Source organism: Aulonocara sp. 'chitande type north' Nkhata Bay, linkage group LG1 (assembly GCF_057382095.1).
Source record: "Aulonocara sp. 'chitande type north' Nkhata Bay isolate Kocher_YH1m ecotype deep benthic linkage group LG1, A_spYH_male_GT1.1, whole genome shotgun sequence".
NCBI classification, from domain to species: domain Eukaryota; kingdom Metazoa; phylum Chordata; class Actinopteri; order Cichliformes; family Cichlidae; genus Aulonocara; species Aulonocara sp. 'chitande type north' Nkhata Bay.
The window spans coordinates 40394637-40408856 of record NC_141344.1 but is presented as its reverse complement, the minus strand read 5'-3'; the positions used below and the strand labels follow the sequence as shown (position 1 = coordinate 40408856).

At 42.6% G+C, this 14220-nt stretch overlaps 1 protein-coding gene across 3 annotated transcripts; it reads right to left on the bottom strand.

Moving 5' to 3' along the window:
- Positions 1-399: 399 nt before the first annotated feature.
- Positions 400-13702, bottom strand: dapk2a (death-associated protein kinase 2a). 3 transcript variants are annotated; one of them, XM_086296037.1, is made up of 9 exons: positions 13420-13702; positions 13089-13190; positions 11801-12022; positions 9560-9698; positions 4350-4479; positions 3559-3634; positions 3303-3455; positions 3115-3160; positions 400-1628 (listed from the first exon to the last, which is right to left on the bottom strand). In XM_086296037.1, the coding sequence occupies exons 2-9, from the start codon at positions 13148-13150 to the stop codon at positions 978-980; spliced, it is 1479 nt and encodes a 492-aa protein (XP_086152163.1). In that variant the 5' UTR covers positions 13151-13190; positions 13420-13702; the 3' UTR covers positions 400-977. The 3 variants fall into 3 exon arrangements, with proteins under 3 accessions (XP_086152163.1, XP_086152172.1, XP_086152180.1); XM_086296046.1 differs by having other exon boundaries at positions 13089-13702; XM_086296054.1 differs by having other exon boundaries at positions 11801-12015; positions 13089-13701.
- Positions 13703-14220: the final 518 nt, after the last annotated feature.

The window sequence follows — 14220 nt, the reverse complement described above, 5'->3', positions numbered from 1 at the left end:
GTCCACTGTGAGCGACCATCTTTGAACAGAGGCGGGGCTTACGACACCAACTCTCTGCCATCTATAATCCAGTTTTGAGATCCCTCCCCAGACGCCTTAACGCCCACTCACATCCTGGGCCATCTGACCTCAGGAATTCACATGATAAGGTGGGGCCAGGTTTCACAATGAACACACCCGAAACTCTGGCTGATTGGGACCCACACCCAGTTTCCCACCTTGGCTCAGGTGATTAGAGGATCATCAGGGGGTCCTTTTGTCCCTCTGTGGGGGGTCACTCCCACTAGGTTTATATCTGGGACTCTCCACCATTTGACCTTAGAACTGAAGAAGCTTCTCGGATGAGAGGTGAAACGTCTTCAAGCAACTTAAAGAAGTCCAGACGCTTTTCTTTGCAAGCTCCTTTGACTACGATGACCTGGATGACTGAGAACCTTCACAGACACTTTACACAGTGGGCAGACTCCACCATCATCAATTCAAGATCTTGGTGAATGAATGCAACACTGGATGGAAATAAATCCTCTGACATTGCAGAAGCTTACTAAACAATGCCACAGTGAATGCGCCAAAGCTGAAGGGCGACCAACAAAATATTAGAGTGTGTGACCTTTTAATTTGGTGGTGACTTTTTTTGGCCAGGCAGTGTATTAATGCAGAATAGCAAATTAGTAAATCTTTCTTTTAGACTTAATGAGAAATAAGTAGAAAAGGCTTTTTTTTTTAAAATCTCTCCAACATAGAACACAATAAATGAATGTTGATTGTTACAGCGAAGTCTTTGCTTAACATTTAATAGTATTTTAGAACAGAAGATTTTGTTCATATGAAAAAAAGTTTCAGTATGGAAGTATGCAATCTGTTATTTACGTATAAAACAAACAGTGTATAGCTTTGTGTAACAAATATTTGGGCATGCTGCAGCACACTCCTGCTAGCTGCTTTTAAATGTTTTCTATGTGATTTAGTATTTTAAATCATTTTTGTTGTCCAGTTTCACTAAAGTCCAAGTTGATCCCAGAGAGCAGTTCTCCTTCACAGGAACGGTTTAAAAGCTCTTTCAGAGTTTCATTCACGTTGTTGAAAGCTGAGGAGAAGCTGCAGTTGGGGTATCTTCTACCTTCATCTGTATGAAATGACCCCATGACATCCTGCACCCACTTCACCTCGTTGCTTAGTTCCAGGGCCAGGGCATCAAACCGGCTCTGTCTCTCCTGGAAGCGGTTGCTGATGGCACCGAGGCTGCAGCTGAAGGCTTGGATGTCATCCTGCAGGCTCCTCTTCAAGGCCTCCACCTTACGGAACTCGTAGCGGATTTGCGAGAGCTCGTGGCGCATGGCTTCATTCTCCTCCTTGTAGCAGGCTTCCTTTTCATTATAAATAGAGACCATGGCGTCTATATTTTCCTGCAGAGAGTCGTGGGCTGCGGCCAGGCTAATGAACGAGCTCTCCATCTGGTCAATGTCCTCCACAACCTGGGCAAAGCGCTCAAAGTTCACGTAGGTGTTGTTGGGTGGCATGCTTGAGTGGGACTTGATAGTGTACTCCCTCAGGCGCTTGGTCTTCAACTGGCGCCGCTCACTTTTCTTTGGCCCCCTGGCTTTATTCTCTTCCTTGTTCTCATTGGACTAAACAATTTCAAACACAGAGAGAGATTAACTGTTTTAAAGAAGAATCTTGGGATTCTTGAAAGGTGCTCTACAAATCCAAGTTATTATTATTATAAATAGTAGTGACTTTATTTATAAAGAACCTTTCAAAAACACTGTCAACATGTTTTTTATTCAAAGAATTAAACATTAAGTCAACATCAAAAGTTTGAGAGATAGCATAATAAAAATGTGAAAAGAAAGGATAGCATGCTCAGGTTTTTAAGAAAACTGCAGGAGATAACTGCAGCAGGCGCTGAAAGGACTGGGAACAAACAATTAGGTCTGCAAATGTGGGACAATTACAGTTTGTTTTTGTTTTTTTTTTGGGGGGGTAATTTTGATTCTTTACAATAAAAATATTTCTTTAAAAATTTCAGAGGCTTAAAAATAACTGGAGAACTGACAGTTTCGTGGACGGATGAATCCTGTTACCTAATTATTCCCAGAGAGAGGACACTAAGTAGATAAAACAAAAATTAATAGCTTTTCATGGAAACTTTCAATAACCGTTCCTGTTGGACAGTGACTTGGTTTTCCTCGTCCCTGTTCAGGATTTCCGTGGCTGCTTGTGAATCCTTGTTAGGATCCCTGGGGTTTGGACCCGGCGTTTTGGGGAAGGAATTTTGTTGTTGATTTTGGGTTTTATGATTTCTTTAGTTTCTGAGAATCTCTTATCTCCAAAAGTTGATTCTGTTCATCTGGACGCAGCGTTTTGTGGGAGAAACGTTTCGTCACTCATCCAGGTGACGTCTTCAGTCTCAGCTGACTGCAGGTTTCAATCTTATAAACAGGACATTTGCACAATGACTGAAACCAGCCCAGTGAGGGAACAATGGGCTGGGAGGTCAGTTCCTTAATCTTAATTATGCAAATTCTCATGACCATTGATCAACAACCACATTCGTGGTTGATTCGCTCTGTTCCTGTGCTACTGCCAGTGTAACTACCGCCCCTCCCCCCTCTGCTCAGCGCAAAGCGTCGTTCACGTCAAAGATCCGGCTCTAAGAGCCATTTTGTTCGTGACTGACACATCACTAGTGGATGCACAACTCTGTGAAAACAACTGAAAACGCTAGTGTGGATAGTTTTCAGAAGAAAACGCAGTTTTCAAATTTATCCGGGCTGGTGTGGACGTAGTCACAATGTTTTGTTTTATCTACAAAGAGCTCTTGGACTTCACGATTCAGTTTTTGTCCTGATGTGCAGTGTGAATTGCGTAAAGTCTCCTTGATCAGGTCATTTCAGAGCAACTCTACGTTAAGTCTGAATATTTTCCTAAATGAGAGATTTCAGTTTTTCATGCTCGAGTCTCCTGTTTCTCTGTAAATTTCTGAATTTATATCAGTGAAGTTTTTAAAAAGCGAAGAGCCCTAAGTGGTTTCTGAGGCATCATTTCTCTATAAAGCTCTCTGATAGCCATGCATTGCTCTGCGAACTGAGATGGCTTCAACAGAAGCATTACCTTGATCCATGGGTGATTGAGGGCATCTTGAATTGTTAATCTTTTCCTGTGAGACAAAAAAAAATCTTGCTAACTTTCATTATGTAAAAGTGGTGATGTGACTATAATGAGCTCTCCAGAATTAATGTGCGTTTTACTCTCCTGCTGTGGCACAAGTATCCTTCACTAAGCTATCCCTGAGCTCTTACTTCTTATCCTTCTCGAGTAGCTGGCTGATGAAGTTCTTGGCCAGCTTACTGGTGTGACAGAAGAACTCTTCATCAAACTCATAATTTATGGCTGAAATGTTCCCCAGTGTGTCCTGTTTTGTGTCCCCCAGGAAAGGAGAGGCACCACTCAGCCTGGAAGAAAACAATAAAAAAGTGCAGTTTATTATACTGCTGCATTACTATGTATATGATATTGTAGGAGATGCCACATTAATATTGGGCGAGGTTAACTTGCAGGATGTAAGTGATGACACCAATGCTCCACATGTCTGCTTCCAATCCAAGGGGCTCATAGTTGACAATCTCTGGAGCTTTACAGGCAACCAATACAAAAATAAATAAATATGCACATAAAACAGAAAGGTAAACATTTCCTTGTATTTAGATCTAATATTGCAAACCCTTTAATGCGTTTCTATTTTTAAAGACATGACAGTTCAAAACCAGATTGCTAACTGGATAACTGGGACCAAACTCCTTTAAAATGTCCATTGCATTGTAGAACTGCTGGCAGTAAACAATGCTTTTCTTTCTAGCTTTTCTTATTTCTATTATTTTGTGGATATTTTTTGATTATTTTTGTTTACCTTCGTCTTTGTCCAGATTATTTTCTGATCGTTTAAGCAAAGCTGAGAGTTGTGATTAAGTGGCTAGATCGACATCCCCTAAATCTTCAGGCTGCCTTTTCCAGAGTTTTGGGATGTAGTTATTGACTGCTGAGAGGTCAGAATCAGAATCAGTTTAATTTCCTGAGAAGACTTCAAAAATTAAATCTTAGACAGATTGGCAAGTGATGTAAAGATTTTAAAAATGGAATGAAAAAGATTGGGTGACTGTAGCTCCGGAGATAGAGCTCGGACATCTACTAATCGAAAAAGAAAAAAGTTCTGGTGTGAATGAGGTGTTGTACAAAGCAATAGGAGTCCCCAGGTAGAGCAGAAAAGCACTATATAAGAACCAGTCCATTTACCAACAGTGAAGGAATATGAGCTCTTTGCTACCCCAGTTTATAAATAATAATCTTACCTACAAACTCAGGAGTTCCAAAGATGTTCTTGAACTCAACTCCAGCTTCAATCTTATGGGCAAGACCAAAATCAATCAGTTTTATTCTTGGCAAGGGTGTGTTCTTATCCAAAAGCATTATGTTTTCAGGCTGCAGAAGACAAGAACATGTACTAAGCAACTTTGAACACTTCACATTAGGAGGTTCTAAAACATGTGAGTTGATTTTTTGATACAAAAAGGGAAGAAAAATTAAAAAAGGGAAAAATCATTTGTGGAAAGCAGTGAAAAATGGACCCATCATGTTTCTATGCACAGCTTAATTCATGAATTTACTTTATTTACTATATGCTCAGTGGCATTTTGGTCTACGAACAAGTTTTCAACTACGAGTGAAATAAATCATTTTATTGATTAGTACATGGGATACATTGTCAGATAAGTGATTGTTTCTAAATGTCAGAAAAATGTTGTTACAATGTTTTGTTTTTTTCACTTAGCACATTCAGATGTGTTGCTACATATGAAGACCAGTCAATCATTTTGGACACACCTGGTCTTATTCTTTTTTTCTTTTACAGTGTTTGAAATAACACATACTGATGTTTGAAGCAAAGAAATGTGTTAACTGTTTCACACTCTTTATTCTTTTCACTTCTTCAGTTGTTCTCTGTTTTCTTTACTTTGGTCTCTAACTTATCCCACACCCATCCTAGTTCAAACCGTACGGAGCGATGCTTCTTCCAGGAGAGCACCAGGTACGTGTCTGAAACGCTGCATCACCAATACAGTTTTAAGATAAGATAAGATACAGAGTTTAAAAAATTGATTGTTTTGTTGACTTAGATTGTTAGATTCTGTTTAGAAATACAAAAGCAGCTTTGTAACTGCAGGAATGTCTTAAAGACACAACGTCCTGAATGACCTCGAATTTTCTGCTTCTAAATTCAGATAAAACTGAGGTTGTTGCACTAAATATCTAAGAAATATGGCATCTGGATGGCATTACTTCAGCTTCCAGCAATACTGAGGAATCTTGGAGTCATTTTCCACATACAAAAAATCAGGCCTCATCTTATCTTAATGATCTAGTCACCCCATTAGAGCAATTTGCTCTCAGACTCTGGGCCTACTTTTGGATTCTAGTCTAGTTAAAAGTAGAATGGGAGGCAGAGCCTTCAGCTTTCGGGCCCCTCAACTGTGGAACCAGCTTCCAGTTTGGATTTGGGAGACAGACACCCATTCCACATTTAAGATTAGGCTTAACACTTTCCTTTTTGGTACAGCATATAATTAACGCTGGACCATGTGACCTTTCTGAATCCCTCCCTTAGCTATGATGCAATAGGTCTAGACTGCTGGGGATTCCCATGATGCATTGAGTGTTTCTTCTTCAAACATACTTTTTCACTCATTATCTGTTTATACACCACGTTGCGTGGTTCCACTTTGCATTTAATTATTTTTAAATGCAATGGTTCTCATCCACACTTTGCCCTGTCTTGATCCCCTCACCCCAACTGGTTGCGGCAGATGGCCCCGCCCCTCCCTGAGCCTGGTTCTGCCGGAGGTTTCTTCCTGTTAAAATTGAGTTTTTCCTTCTCACTGTCGCCAAAGCGCTTGCTCATAAGGGGTCATATGATTGTTGGGGTTTTTCCGTTTTCTTTGTATTATTTACCTTACAATATAAAACACCTTGAGGCAACTGTTTTTGTAAGTTGGCTTTGTTCATCATGACCCCTCAGAAGGGACTCGATCCATGAAACTACTGGCCAATAACCTGCCTCAGCACAACATGGAAGCTCCTGTCAGTTATCACAGCAGCTAAGATGGCACATTGATCAATACATGAGCAGGAAGGAATGGGTACAACATTAACTACTGGAAGACTTGAGACTATAAGACCAAACTGACAAACCAGTGAAACACCTGGATTGACAACAAGAAAGCCTGTAATTCAACAGAACCCTAAGAGCCTTCATCATGAACCCAATGCAACACACTAGAAGTCAACTCTCACAAGTCGCCATCAAGTGTGGGATTGACCAAGGAGATGCAGTATCTCCCTGGCTGTTCTGCATAGGCCTAAACCCCTCAGCCAGATCGTTAGCAAAAATGGCAATGGATACAGACTGCAGAATGGAGCTAATGTTAACCACATGGATAACTTCAAGCTCTATGCCAGGAGCGAACATTGATCCAGACCACTAGGATCTACAGCAATGACATATGTTTCGGAGGTGTTGTCCCTGGCTCAGCTGCAGGGGAGGAGTGGTGCAGTGAGCTCGAGGGGGTGGTACCGGGAGGCAGGTGAGCCACAGGTGGTGGTGACTGACTGATGACAGTGTCTCTTTCTGTTTCTCTATATAGTGAAGGCAAAGTTGAGCGGGGACGGAGAGAGCTGGACTGGAACGACTGTGTTCCCTGACTTCACAACTTTCAATAAAACGCAATTATAGTGAGCACGATCATCGTGTGCGTCGTGTACTTTTACAAGTGGTACCGAAACCCAGGAGTGGGATGTCTGACCCGCACGATGCGCTACCTACCCAGCCTGCACAGTTGTTGGCACAGATGCTGGTTGAATTGGCAACGATGTGTCAAGATCAGGCGGTGGCCCAGCAGGAGCGTCTGATTAAGCTGCAGGAGCACTCAGACCAGCAGACCAGGGTCCTTGAGCAGCTAGTTGGGGCTCCTGCACCGTCGAAGCCTCTGCCTCTGTCAGTAGTGATGCAAAGGATGGGGGACGGTGATGATCCTCAGGTTTTTTTGGAGGCATTCCATGCAACAGCGGAGGCGTGCCAGTGGCCACAAGCACAGTAGACCCCCTGATTCCAATACTGTCGGAGGAGTTGCAAACGGCAGCCCTGAGCCTACTACCGACCTCACAGAGCTGCGTCGCTGACATGAGCCAGGCCGTGTTTGAGCAGATGGGCCTCACCCAAGAAGATCATCGCCGGCGGTTCCGCGCCTGCAGGCTGACTGGGGAGGATCATCCGCTGCCGGCGAGACAGCTAAGTGGACGTGGACGTGGCGGTCACACTGGTGGAGGATCACCTGGCCGCAAAAGCAAGGGAGGACGCGCCACCCCCCGCCACCTGGAAATTACCCCCACAGGAGATTTCCCACTGGAGCATTCTCTTGATGACACTCTGCGCTCAGCCTTTGACCAAGTGATTGAGATTGATGGTCACGTGGTGCACCCTGAAGCCGTGCGGACCTACCCGCACTTCATGTTCGTGTTATTAAAAGACAGGTTATATTGAGTGAGTCGTGACACTCGCACGGAGGAGACACACAGCCAGTTGTTGGTGCCACAAGGCCGCTGGGAAATGATTTTCCAGGCGGCTCATTATAACCCCATGGCAGGGCATATGGGATGTGACAAAACTCTGGAGCAAATAATGGCCTGGTTTTATTGGTCGGGCATCTGGGTGGATGTTCACCGCTGGTGCGCATCCTGCCCAGAATGCCAGCTTGTTAACCAGCCAGCCATTCAAAAAGCGCCTTTGCGCCCACTCCCACTAGTGGAGGTTCTGTTTGAGCGCATTGGCATGGTTCTCATCGGGCCATTTCACCAGAGTGCACGTGGCTATCGCTTTGTATTAGTTCTGGTGGATTATGCAATGGGATACCCGGAAGCAGTGCCACTGCGTGACATCTCTACAAAGCGTGGGGCACAGGCACTGTTTCAGGTCATCTCCCGAGTCAGTATCCTGAAAAAAATATTGACTGAGCAGGGCACGTCATTCATGTCTCGCACACTGCGGGAACTGTCCAAATTGTTGGGCATTAAATCTGTTCGGATCAGCGTCTACCACCCTCAGACTGACGGGCTGATGGAGTGGCTGAATAAGACTTTGAAGTCCATGATTTGTAAGTTCATTCACGAAGATGAATGCAATTGGGATCGCTGGTTAGACCCTCAGTTATTTGCAGTTGCCGAGGTCCACCAGGCCTCCACAGGATTTTCTCCCTTTGAGCTGCTGTTCCGCCAGAAGCCACATGGGGTGCTCGACCTGATTAAAGAAAGCTGGGAGGAAGGTCCGTACGGAGCCCCGCAGGGGACATGGGAGAAAAAAAAATTAGGGAGAAAAAAAAAATTAGGGAGAAAAAAAAAATTCATACGGACTTTTGCGAGATCTCGCAAAACAAACTCGGGATCTCGCAAAAGTTTTAGGCGCATTCTTCGGAGGCCGCCAGCTCGAAGCCGACCGGGAGGTCGAGGCACGATGTGCCGGGAAAGCAGTGTTCCTCCCGGCTGTAGTAGGTCTCGACCTCCCGTTAGCTTCGAGCTAGTGGGTGTCAGATCTCCAAAAACATCGGAGCACTTTTGCAAATATGTGATGTCTTGTAAACCGAGCAGGTATCTGACGTTTACACAACTACATTCACGCCTCAAAATATCTTAAAAGTGTATTTTGTGACCCAGAAAGAGTAATATTACAACTAAGTAGCTGCCGCCATTGTTGGAATTCAACTTTTGCGAGATCTCGAGTTTGTTTTGCGAGATCTTGCAAAAGTCTGCCTTAATTTTTTTTTCTCCCTAATTTTTTTTTCTCCCTAATTTTTTTTTTCTCCCTAATTTTTTTTTTTCTCCCATGTCCCCTGCGGGGCTCCGTAGGTCCGAGCCCTGCAAAGAATGAGATTCAGTACGTGTTGGACCTGAGAGCAAAAGTCCATCATTCCCACCTCCCTCCATTGTGATGACCATCTGACACGCCCAGAGAGCGGGCAACAGCGCTTTGCGGATGTGTTCCCCCCCTGCCTGGCAGAACGTCTCTCATTGAGCATCGTTTTGAAACGCAGCCTGGCGTGACGGTGCGTTCACGGCCCTACAGGGTTCCTGAACATAAAAGGCAAATTGTTCAGAGGGAGTTAGCCAAAATGCTGAAAATGGGAGTAATAGAAGAGTCACACAGCGCCTGGCTGATATTGATCCCTTTGTCCTGTTTATTTTGGGCTCGTTCCTGTAAGAGCTCTGGGTCTGAAAGCTTGTACAAGTAGTATAGAGGCCTTTGGCGGTTATTGGGTGGTTTGGATCACTACATATAGGAGACATCTAATACGATTACCCTTGACAACTGTGCCAGAAAGCCTCCCCTGGCACTGCCCCCTGAACCCACTGCACCGCTGCTCCCTGGCAGCTGAGTCTCAAACCACACCCCACCACCACAAACATCTTATCTGTGGTGAAAAAAGAGACTGTGATATATCTTGTTTGGACAAACCTTAAGATCAAAGTGGGCTATCTTTCTGGCGTGAAGGTAGTTCACCCCCTCAAGGATTTGCTTGATGAACTGAGTAGCCTCCTCCTCACTCAGAGACTCCTTCTGGGCCAGGAAATCAAACAGCTCACCACCAGAGACTCTGAAAGGGTTAAAAAATCACTGTAAAAAATGCCGGTTTATCTCTTTTTATACGTTTCTCCTTCATTTCCCACTGAATAGCTTCAGGAACATACTGTCCGACAACCTTTCACACATTCAGTGAGCAGGCCTATCCGTCCACTGATGCTGGACGAGTAGGCCTGTCTTGCAGTCGCCGCTCTTCTGTCAGGTCATATTAGAACAGAAAGGACCATCTCCAAACTTTTCCCACACATTTAAAATTGTGAATATTTGGTAGCCAGAAAATGTTATGACTGGGCAAGAGCAATGCTATCACAGTCGGACGCTGGAACTCACTGAGCTCCTGAGAGCGACTTGTTCTCTATAGAAGCAGTCTGCATTCTGAGGTGCTTGATTCTGTGCATCTGTGGCCCCGGAAGTGACAGAAACACCGGAATTCAATTACATGGATGGGTGAGTGAATACTTTTGGCAATCTAGTGTATATACTTAATATCTAAAATATATAATATGGTGTATAGCTTCATATAGCAAATGATTTCTTTTTAAAGATTTTTTTTTCTCCATGTTTTGTAGCCTTTTTTCTCCCCGGTCATGTCCCTGTGTCTGTCTGGTTTCTCCATGTCCTGTCTCTGCAGGTTCCTGGTTTCCCTGCCATGGCTAGTTAATGTCTCCAGTTCTGGTCCCTGAGTTTCTCTTCCTGTCAATAGTCTCTCTGTGTTTCATCCTTTTTTCTTCCCAGTCAGTCATGTCTCCCTGTCTTTCTCCAGCCCCTTTATCAAGTTCACGTGTTTTAGTCTGGGTCTCAGTGTGTGTTACTTCCTGTTTTATTTTGATAGCCTTGCTTTCACTTATACAGTACCAATTTAATTTCAGTAGTCCCCTCTAGGCAACATATATTATAAGGACATGTTTCAACATCACAACCACATCTAAAGAACAGCAGGACTTACTCGCCTCACCTATGATCAGTGTTCATGATTCAGTAACAAGAAATGGGGAAAAAAGGTAGATTTCCAAGGTGAAAACCATTACTGACAAAAAAGAGCACAAAGGCTCATCTCATTTGCCAAGAAACATCTTGATGACCCTAAAAACTTAGGAGGAACATGTTCTATGGACTAAAAAGACAGATGTTTTACTTTTTGTAAGGTTTGCATCCTGTTACATCTCACATAAAACTAAAACAGCAAGTCATATAAGGGTATCAGCAAACGTGGTGGTGGTAGTGTGATGTACCGGGGCTGCTTCGATGCTTCAGGATCCAGACAACCTGTTATCAGTAATGGAGCCATGAATTCTACTCTATACCAAAAAATCCTGAAGGAGAACGTCTGATTGTCCGTTTGTGGATGTTAGTTAAAGTCTGGACTTGCATGTTCCCAAGAGTGGGACAAAATTAATACAATCAACCAAGTTTTAGGTAGGTACTTAGGTAATGGTAGTTATTTTCCATTAATAAATGAAAACACAATTTAGAAACTGTTTTACATTGACTCCAGTTATCCTTGTCTAATATTGATCTAAAACATGGAACTTTAGCAGACACGATAAAATGAAATCAAGAAGGTGTCAAATGCTTTTTCACAACACTTTGAGAAAATTGGACAAGTAGAGCAGAAAAGAAGAAATATTGGGCTTAAAAAACTATATACAGCAGACGAGCCGTATCTGAAAGTTACGTCCTTCAGAAAAATCCAGCAAAAAACTGTCTTATGATCCTTCAGTTGATCCTTCTGCAGCCTCATAAGAAATGGGCTCTGCAGACACGGTACCTTAACATTACTGAAGCACTGCGGGATGATCTTGACAGAGGACAGAACAAACCAAAGCCAATATCCAATAAATAGTGTTGAAATGACCTTCCTATTCTGTTCATGAAAACTCATTTCACATATTGACTTTCACACTTGTTACCACCAACTCAGAGTTTGCTATATTATGCATGCCTGTATTTTCATGCATATTTGCACATTTCAATGATTTGTGCACCCATTTCCCATCTGCCTGGCAAAATATAGAATATACATGAAGATTTTCCACTGTACTGTATTTTAGAGAAGCTAATTGGGATTACTCAATAATCTTTGAGTAATTATAGTAGTTATAATCAGCTACTCACAGCTCCAGGATAAGCACCACATCAGTGCGGTTCTCATAGACGTCGTGCAGCATGACGATGTTGGGGTGCTGAATCTGCTGGAGGATGTTTACCTCTCGCTCTATTTCGTCTCGCCGGACTCCACGAGAGCTGGCCATGCTCTGCCGCTTTTTGATAAACTTAGCAGCAAATTCCAAACCTGTAGTTTTCTCTCGACATTGCTTCACAATGGCAAACTGCCCACTCAAACACAGAGAGGAAATCACACAATCAAATGAAGATCATTGAAAAAATCACTTCCTAACTACCACACAGAACCATGAACATATCTGCAGGTTAGATGGAAACAAGGGTGCAGTCCTATTGACTGCACATAACTGTCATAAATATTTGGCAAAGTCTGGCGCACTGCAAAGTTTAAGCAAACTACAACATTTGTAGGTCGTTTTATTGACTGTGGAAAATTAGAGTTATTTTAAAATAGACCAATGAGTAATTTAGTTATTAGTTTGACTGTTTGACACTTTACTAACTAGAATGCACCCCACAAATTTCCTTATCTATATTGAAAATGACAACACAAACAACAACAACAACAAACTGCACAGTTACACCACAGGTCATGTACAGTATTTAACATTCAAATTCACTTATATGACCATGCAGATGCATCTATTTTTTCCTGGTTCACTTCAATGGTTTGTAAGCTGACACTCCACTTCCTGCAGCCAGGCTAAGAGCAAATATAACCTCTGCTAAATATAAACAAGTCCTTTAAAAAGCAGTTTGATGTGCATGACATTTGTCTCTCTCACACAACACACAGCAACACAAGCAAAGCCAAACATGCAACTTTGTTTCTCACTTCTCTCAGAAATAGAAACCACCTGATATTTAGAGAGTGTGTGTCAGCAATCATCAGCTAAAAAGGAAGCTGTGTGCAGCCAAAGACAAATAAAAGACTTTTCACTGGTGCAGTTAATGACCCAGTGTCATTTCCATACCGTTAGAGCTCAGAAATAACTCTGTGGAAGAGTAAATGTAAGTCAAGTTTGAAAAAGATCCCAGTGTATTTTGTGTAGGTGTCTACTCTGCAAACATGCCTTATATTTCCTACACCAGGATTACCAGTGATGAGCAGTTAAATGAACACAGGAATACACGTTGAAGTAGTTGGTGTTCTGGTTGGTGGTTGAGTTTGTAGTCAATCCATCCGTCTCACTATCTGCATTCTGATTTACATTAAACTAGCCGCTGTTACTCATTAAACTACATTTAAAGCAGATGCAAAAGCCGTGCGCGTCTGTACCTGCCAAGCTCTTCACCAATTTCATAGAAATCTTCCACTTTCTGTTGCTTGAATAGATCCATTACTGCCGCAGTCCCCAGTTTGATGTTATTTCTGTCTGTCCTGAAATGATAATTAAATAACACGTAAAAAGTGCTTTACTTAAACAACATGGCCCAATTTTAAAAAACCATCTACAAATAATAAAGGGAAAAGATTTTGAAGTAAGCCTGTCCCCGAAAATAACCAGTTTCCGATGTCATCTGGAAAAACAGATCACAGGAACTGCAGCGTGTCGTGCCAGACAGACGCTACACAACGATAATGTGTAGAAAATGTTTTTAAAACATACGTAACTCTGTGCTCGTGGACTTCCTCCTCGTCATGCCCTGTCCCCGTGTCCGTGTCCCCGTGTCCGTGTCCCCGTGTCTGTGGCTGCAGCGCTCTGCACAGATCACGAAGTCGGGCAGAAAAGTCTCACAAAATTCGTATAGTTGGAAACAAATGTCGTCGTTATATATCGATAAAACGTGTATTCAGAGAAACAGTTACAGGATCTGAACGATGTGTTTGTGTTTGGTAAGATTAACATGATTAAAATGGTGAAGCAGTAAAAACGGAGACGCTAACGTCGAATTTGTTGAATCACACATGTGACATATGAAAACAAATACACAGTGGTCCTGTTTCACGTTTATGAGTGGACTGTTTTAGCAACACTTCAAGTGTTACTCAAGAGACTTCTCTATAACGCGTGTAATCTTCCTCCTTACAATGAAATGCAGGTAATAATAGAACAAGAGGTATCAAGCAGTTTCAAAGGAAAGGAGAAAAATATGTGTAAATATTATGTGAAGGCACAAAGCAAACTGTAGTTATGGTTACTGTAGATGGTGTAGTTAAAGTAAGAACTGTTCATTAAGCTGTAGCTACATCCTTACCTTCAACATTCACCACGTCACCTATAACCTGCTGGGGCCAGGGTGACATGTGGTGGGTTGGTAGACTGGTAATAAATAATAAATGTTAGGAAATTACAGCATCAGTTGTGGGATATAATTGTTCTACCCAGATTTTGAATTCTCTCTTCCTGCAGTTTCAGTACTTGCTATTTTTAATCTCATATTTCTGTTCTGTTTTCAATAAGCAGTAG